At 39.7% G+C, this 8,115-nt stretch overlaps 1 protein-coding gene across 1 annotated transcript in view; it reads left to right on the top strand.

Moving 5' to 3' along the window:
- NCKAP5 (NCK associated protein 5) overlaps nt 1–8,115 on the top strand; it is an 899,001-nt gene that overhangs the window by 459,291 nt on the left and 431,595 nt on the right. Inside the window, exon 5 of the mRNA XM_024761906.1 lies at nt 6,228–6,361. Coding sequence (XP_024617674.1) covers nt 6,228–6,361 — 134 coding nt within the window. The remainder of the gene's footprint in view (nt 1–6,227; nt 6,362–8,115) is intronic.

Below are 8,115 nucleotides of genomic sequence, written 5' to 3'. Positions count from 1 at the left end.
GGGGGGGTCTCCTTTTGGGGGGTTTTTTTTTTTTTTTTTTTTTTTTTTGCTGGAGGTTTAATCAGAGGATAGTAATTGAGGAAGTTTAAGTCTTTGTGAAGGCTATGAGATACAGACACGATCATTTGGTAGAACAAAGACTTGGAATTAAAATACCTTTCCTTTTGCTTTTATGTTTGCTTCTTTGTTGAGGTCCAATTCTTTGTTTGTGCCCAAAGAATGAAGGGGCTTTGGAATCCTACTCTTGATACAGTTTTCTTTTTCTTCACCGTGATGTATAGCTCTGCTATAATATGACATATGTGTTCCTCAAAATCACTGCACAGGGCTTGTGGGAAAAATGAAACTAGGGACACAGTACTCAAAAACTTTGTCAGTGACACAAAAAAAGATAGGCATCTAATATAAATGGCAGCTGAGTTTTACAATGTTAAGTGGTTAAGAAATATAGAAATAATACAATAAATATGGCACTTTACCTTGAAAAAGACATGCAGTTTGCTTGTGGGAGCGGTCATGGGAAGGGCTGCAGCTTGTGAGTTATTGTGAATCAATGGAAAGAAGGCTGGGTGAAGTCAGAGGGCAAGTGGTACCTTCCGATATGGATGGGGCAGCTCATAACACCCATGATGGACAGAGGTCACTGGTCCGTCTATCTGTGATGTGTGCGATTGTGTATTTCTACACTAGCTTCAGCCGGGTGCAGTTTTCTGTGTTCACTTGTGCTTCTCGTGATTGAGATTGGGCCTAAGCAAATGTGAGGTTCGCGTCATGCTCAAACCGTCCCTCTATTGCACTGTGACAAATGTGTACTTTTAAAATAAGTGCTAGGAGGTGGTCCAAGATGTAGCGTAGATTTGGGGTGTCTGTGCGAGGAGGTAAGTTCAGGATCTTCCTACCTTGCCGTCCACAGAGGGTGCCATCATTGTGCTCTCCCTCTGCTAAGCTCCCCGGTGCCAGTGTCTCCAGAGGCGAGTTTTCACACACATCTGGTGCCCTAGTTTTTGCATCTCGTATCCAAGTTTTGTGGTAGCAGCCCAGGGGACACCCCTTGAACACCTGGTTCTAAAGGCCAACGGGCTTGCTTTCCTGGTTTCATGGCAGTGCAACAATCGGAGAGAGCGTTCTTGGCAGGCTACTGCCCCCAGCACACTGTACAGATAGCAGACTGAAACACCCCCAGTCTTTCTGAGAAGGAAGCCCATTTGTGTGTCCAGGAGCTTTGGCTGGAGGGGAGGCCCACAGAAATGCTCTCAGGGAATGAAGGCTGGTGGACATAATCTTTACATTCTCCCTCTCCCTCACTCCAGCTTTCCGGCATTTTCCAGAAAGGAGCTCATATCCTTGTCTGGTGCCCTGATTTCTGCAGCAGCCACCAGGGGACACCTCTATATCAACTGGCTCTGAAAGCCAGCAGGGCTTACACTCGTGGGTCCCACAGGACCGTACCCAACAGAGGAAGTGTTCTTAAACAGCTACCACCTTGAGGACACAGCAAGCAGCAACAGACCCTGGAGCTCAGTCTGTCTGTGAACGAGGCCTATAAGCTTATCAGAATAGCTGCAGTGTGAGGCGCAGGCTTCTAATTAAGCACACATCGGGGGACTGACTGTAAACCTCTTCAAAGACCTTGGAAGCCAGGTGTTCTCTTCACTCTCTGTGCTGTGCTCCAGAGTGCCAGCATCTCTTGGAGGAGAGCTTTTACGTGTAGCTGATGTCACAGATTTTATATCTGGTGACCACTCCTTCAAGACAGGGAAAGGTAGGTGTTTCACCTAATACACAGTAACAAACACAGAGAGTCAAGCAAAATGAAGAAACAGAACAATATGTTCCAAATGAAAGAATAAGACCTCAGAAGAAACCTTAATGAAGTGGAGATTAGTAATTTACCTGATAAAGAGTTCAATGTAATGGTCATAAGATGCTCACCAAACTTGGGAGAAGAATAGATGAACACAGTAAGAACGTCCATAGCGGTAGAAAAATATAAGAAAATACCAAACAGAGCTGAGGATTACAATAACTAAAATGAAAAATACACCAAATGCATTCATCAGCAGACTAGATAAAGTAGAAGAAAGCATCAGTGATCTCGAAAACAGAACAAAAGAATTCATCCAAGTAGAGCAGCAAAAAAAAAAAAAAAAAAATTTGAAAAAGGGAAGATAGCTTAAGGGACTTATGGGACAACATCAAGCAGAATAACATTTGTGTTTTAGGAGTCCCAGAAGGACCCCTATAACACAAATGTGAAACATGTCTACTTCAAGAAAAAAGAAAATATCTCAAATAAACAATCTAACTTTATGCCTCAAGGAACTAGAAAAAGAAGAACCAACTAAAGTTAGTAGCAGGAAAGATGTAACAAAGATCAGAGTGGAAATAGATGAAATGGAGACTAAAAAGACAATAGAAAATATCAGTGAAACTAAGAGTTGGCTCTTTGAGAAGATAAACAAAATTGACAAACCTTTAGCTAGACTCTCCCACCCCAGCCAAAAAAAGAGAGAGGGCTCAAATAAGTAAAATCAGAAATGAAAGAGGAGACGTTACAACTCATACCACAGAGATACAAAGGATCTTAAGAGATGACTGTGAACAGTTATATGCCAACAAAGTGGACAACCTAGGAGAAACTGGTAAATTCTAGAGACATACAGCCTTCCAGGACTGAATCGTGAAGAAATAGAAAATCTGAATAGACTGCTTACTAGGAAGAAATTGAATAAGTAATCAACAACCTCCCAAGGAACAAAAATTCAGGACCAGACAGCTTTACTGGTGAATCCTACCAAACATTTAAAAAAGAATTAATACCAATCCTTCTCAAACTCTTCAAAAAAATAAATAAAAGAGGAGGGAACACTTCCAAGCTCATTTTAAGAGGCCAGCATTACCCTGATACCAAAACCAGACAAGGACACCACAAGAAAAGAAAATTACAGGGCCATAGTGGTCTAGTACATTCCACATTTGTTTCTTTTATGGTCTGAGGTGCCAAAAGCTGATAACCACAACTAGAACTGAACATAATTCTTGACCAAATCCCACATAAGTGAGGGCCCAGTGACAACCCTGTCCCAGGAAAACCTCAAAGAGTATCCAGACTCCCTGATGCCAAGGAAAAGGACATGAATGAAACTCTGCCCTGCTCCCCACTCAAGGGTCTCTCACTGATAGGACTTCATGGGTCTTCACCACCTCCTCCCCCCACCCACACCAGGACAAGTGGCAGTGGTGCAACAGGAAACAGCAGTAGCTAGGACTTGGCCAACCTAGAAATTGAAGCTACCAAGGAACATCCAGATCGAGATCAAAGCGCTTCAATCATCTGAGGATCCGCCCCTAAAAGTAGTGCCATCTCAGCGAAATTGGAGGTGGAGTTACATGTGTGGCATTATCAGTCACGAGCTGTAAAGCTGAAAGAAGCTTTGCTAAACCATCAATACTTTAAAAATGAATTTGACTGACCATCCTAAGAAAAGACTGTATTATTTTTTTATTCTCCCCATTGAAAACATTATAAAACAGGGCCATAGCTCTGATGACCATAGACACAAAAATCCTCAGCAAAATGTTAATAAACTGAATTCAACAATACACTAAAAGGATCATACGCCATGATCGAGTGAGATTTATTCCAGAGATGCAGGTTTAGTTCAGCACCTACAAATCACTCAACATGATACACCATGTTAACAAACTGAAGAATAAAAATCATATGATCATCTTAATAGATGTAGAAAAAGCATTTGACAGAATTCAACATGTATTTATAATAAATACTGTCAACAATGTAGGTATAGATGGAGCATATCTCAACATAAGAAAGATCATATATGACAAACCCACAGCTAATATTATACTCAACAGTGAAAAGCTGAAAAACACAAAAACCTCCACTCTTGCCACTTTTCTTTAACATGGTATTGAAAGTTTTAGCCAGAACAATTAATCAAGAAAAAGAAATAAAAGGCATCCAAATTATAAAGGAAAAAGTAAAACTGTCACTGTTTGAGGAAGACATGATTTTATATATAGAAAACTCTAAAGACTCTGACAAAAAAACTAATAAATTCAGTAAAGTCTCTGGATGCAAAATCAGTATATAGAATTCTGGTGCGTTTCTCTACACTAACAATAAACTATGAGAAAGAGAATTAAGAATAATTTCTAACAATTAAGAAATTAAGAATGATCCCATTTACATTTGCTTCAAAGAGAATAAAATACCTAAGAATAAAATTAGCCAATGAGTTGAAAGACCTATATGTTGAAAACTACAGGACATTAATGAATGAAAATGAAGACACAAGTAAATGGAAAAATATTCTAGTTCTCATAGATTGGAAGAATTAATATTAAAATGCCCACAGTACCAAAAGTAATCTGCAGATTCAATGCAATCCATATCAAAATTCTAATGGCACGTTTCACAGTAACAGAACAAGCAATCCTAAAATTTGTATGGAACACAAAGACCCCGAATAGCCAAAGCAATCTTGAGAAAGAAGAATAAAGCTGGAGACATCATGCTCAAATTATATTGCAAAGCTATGGTAATCAAAACAGTATGGTATTGGCATAAAAACAGACATATAGATTAATGGAGCTGAATAGAGAGCCTAGAAACATAGCCACACATATATGGTCAATTAATTTATGACAAAGGAGCTAAGACTGTAAAATGGGAAAAAACAGTCTCTTCAATAAATGGTGTTGGGGAAAATGGATGTCCACGTGCAAAAGAATGAAACTAGACTGCTATCTTACACCATACACAAAAATTATCTCAAAGTGGATTAAAGACTTAATGGAATGTAAGACCTAAAACCATAGAATTCCTAAAAGTAAACATACATGGTAAGCTATTTGACATTAGTCTTGGTGATGATCTTTTGAATCTGTTACCAAAAGCAAAAATATGCAAGTGGGACTACATCAAACTAAAGAGCTTATGCATGACAAAGGAAGGTATCAACAAAATGGAAAGGCAACCAACTGAGTGGGAGAAAATGTTTGCAAATCATATATCTGGCAAAGGGTTGATATGTAAGCTGAGCCTGGAAGGAACCCTAGGCTTTGAATAGAGAGGGCTTTTGAAGCAGGAGGGAGAGCATAGTCAAAGGCACAGGATGTGAAGTATTTTTAGAGGACCTTGATTCATTTCCGAGAATGGTCTGTTTCATTCATGGTCCTCAGGAGAATTTTTTCTCCATGAGTCATGCAGTGGATCAAGTTTCATCTGGATGATTCATGGTACAGAGTCATAGTGTCTGATTTATTTGGAGACTGAAGTATATGCTTCCCATCTTTCCCTTTAAGAATGTAGGTCTCTTATAAGCAGACATTGAGTCTTTGATTTTCATCATGGAATATATATCCTTAACACATAGTGCTTAATGTACTAACATCCATAACCATAATTGCATGACATGCTCTAAAAAAAAAAAAAAACACACAGGTGGTAACAACAACACAACCGAAATGAAAAAGTCATAGCATGGCTCAGTCTGTAATGTCAGGATCTGAGCTTGTGTGCTTTTTACCAGTTCCTGGAGTGCGTTTTTGATGAACCATCTATTCTGGGTCATCCAGTCCCCCTTTTAATCTATGATGCCCATGTGTGAGGAGCTCGCTTTCTAGGACTACACATAAAGAGGGAGGCATAACCAGTTTCTATCTGGGAAAACTTAGTTGGGCAAATACAAAACTAATTCTTTAACCTTATTCACATCAGCTTCATGGTATAATTAAGTGGAAGTTCCTGGTCCTTCTATAAAAATCAGTAGTGTTCTCTTTAAAGCATTTACCAGAGATTGAAAAGATGAAATAATCCTGAACAGGCACTAATGGACTTATCATTATTACTTGAATTCTTATTCACCTGCTAGTATTATTCAGTCATGAATCTTCATCTCTGCATAAGAAGCCACCTGGTTTAGTGGAAATCATTCATACATTAGAGTCAAGTCAGCCAGGATTGAAAATCTGTTACCTTCTGTTTTTTTAATGACAGATTACTTCAAGGTCTCTGATCCTTGGTTTCTTAGATAATAAGAGATTAATAATAGAACGTACTTGATGAGGTTGTAATGAGGATGAAATTAATTAATATATGAAGTCCAAGTTAACACTTAGTAACCAACAGTGCCTAGTAATTATTTTCTTATAATATTTAAGAAACAGTTTCTTAAAAGTCATCCCCTGTGTGCCTTTTCTAGCATGAGAAGCTGATACATGAATTGGAAGAGGAGAGACACTTACGTCTTCAGAGTGAGAAGCGCTTGCAGGAGGTGACACTGGAGTCCGAGAGGAACAGAATTCAGATGCGTGGCCTGCAGCAGCAGTTCTCCAGGTATTGTTCTGCGTGGAGCATCTTGTTTCAGGAGGTGCACCTCTCCCTGTGCCAATTACACCTTTGCTTGAGTTTCCATTGTGTAAGCTTGTGTTGCATTTGAGGAGCTAATGACCAGCAATTTAGACCCTTCTCTTCTAGCCAAACCATCCGATTGCATTTGGACCAATTTTCTGGAACTTTCCGCTTGCACCTCAGTCTTGGCTTTATTGAAGCTGGTTGTCTTTTCTTCCCCAATGGCTTTCCAAAGTATCTTTCAGTGAGATGTGGTGGTTGTGTGACCTATTGGCATGATCTGTGAAAGGCCAGCCAGGAGAATGCAATTTTACTGGTCCTCATAATCCTATTTTCAGGTAGAAAGAATGTGAATCATCCAGTAAGCTCTTACTCCTTATTTACTCCTTATTTAGAATAAATATTTAGAATCTTTAAAAAAAAAAAAATCAAAATCAATGAGTTTCTTTCCTTTAAAAAGACATAACTTGAATTTGAAAGGATTCTGGAAAAGTAGCTCTTCTTTTATTTAATTCCAGCACAGTAAGAACCTTTCAGCTTTCAATTACAGTTAATAGGGGGCCAAGGACTTCCCTGGTGGCACAGGGGTTAAGAATCTGCCTGCCAATGTAGGGACACAGGTTCAATCCCTGGTCCCGGAAGATCCCACATGCTGCGGAGCAACTGAGCCCATGCGCCACAACTACTGAGCCTGCGCTCTAGAGCCTGCGAGCCACAACTACTGAGCCTGCGCTCTAGAGCCCGCGAGCCACAACTACTGAGCCTGCGAGCCACAACTACTGAAGCCCGTGTGCCTAGAGCCCGCTCCGCAACAAGAGAAGCCACCGCAGTGAGGAGCCCGCACACCGCAAGGAAGAGTAGCCCCCTCTTGCCACAACTAGAGAAAGCCTGCGTGCTGCAATGAAGACCCAGTGCAGCCAAAAATTAATTAATTAATTAATTTAAAAAAATATATATATATGGGGCCAGGTAAAGATTCAACCTATTATTTAAAATCTCTTCATTTTCATGGAAAAAAACACAGACTTGTGCAGTTACAGTCCTGGGACCAGATACGGGCACCCTATGAGGAACAGTTTGCTTTTATTTTCATGTTTCACTTCACCATTTGCAAAACCAGGAAAATAATTTTTGATTCTTTTCTCCTTCATGAGGTTATCCCAGGCAGAATCCAGTTTGAGACATTGCCCTAAAATTTTCTTCAGCAAACGGAGTGGGTCTTATCTTTCATTTACCACTGGGATTTGGATATGATGGGTGATGGATAATTGTGCTTCCTCATTGATGAGGCTTTTATACTGACAGCATAATTTTTAGGTGTGTTGCAGGGACAGAGCAGAGTTGAGCCTTTGGATGATTTATCTCATGGAGGCTCATACCACGAATGTTTGGAATTTTGGTTTAAAGGCATCTTGGAAGAACAGGGTAAGAAGGATGGATGACTCCTCGGTTTCAGAGTCATAATTTAACAGCCTGTTCAACTCTTGGAGCCCATGATAATACAGGTGCTGTAGAAATGCACCAGTCAATACTTTAACAAATGCATGTCCCACCCCTCACAGGCTATTACTTATACAACCTTGTGCTCAGTTTTTCATTCTATTCAATGGCAAATCTCACTTTATGTCTCCAAACTTGAAATAATAGCTCCTCCCCACTCTCCGAAGCAACTTTAAAACAAGTACCATTTTGTAATGCTTGCCATTTTTTTGGTTTTTTTTTTTTTTTTTTTTTTTTTT

The sequence above is a fragment of the Neophocaena asiaeorientalis genome, unplaced genomic scaffold (genome assembly GCF_003031525.2).
Source record: "Neophocaena asiaeorientalis asiaeorientalis breed wild unplaced genomic scaffold, Neophocaena_asiaeorientalis_V1.1 scaffold215, whole genome shotgun sequence".
NCBI lineage: Eukaryota > Metazoa > Chordata > Mammalia > Artiodactyla > Phocoenidae > Neophocaena > Neophocaena asiaeorientalis.
The sequence above is the reverse complement of the archived record's forward strand: the minus strand, read 5'-3'. Positions and strand labels throughout refer to the sequence as shown.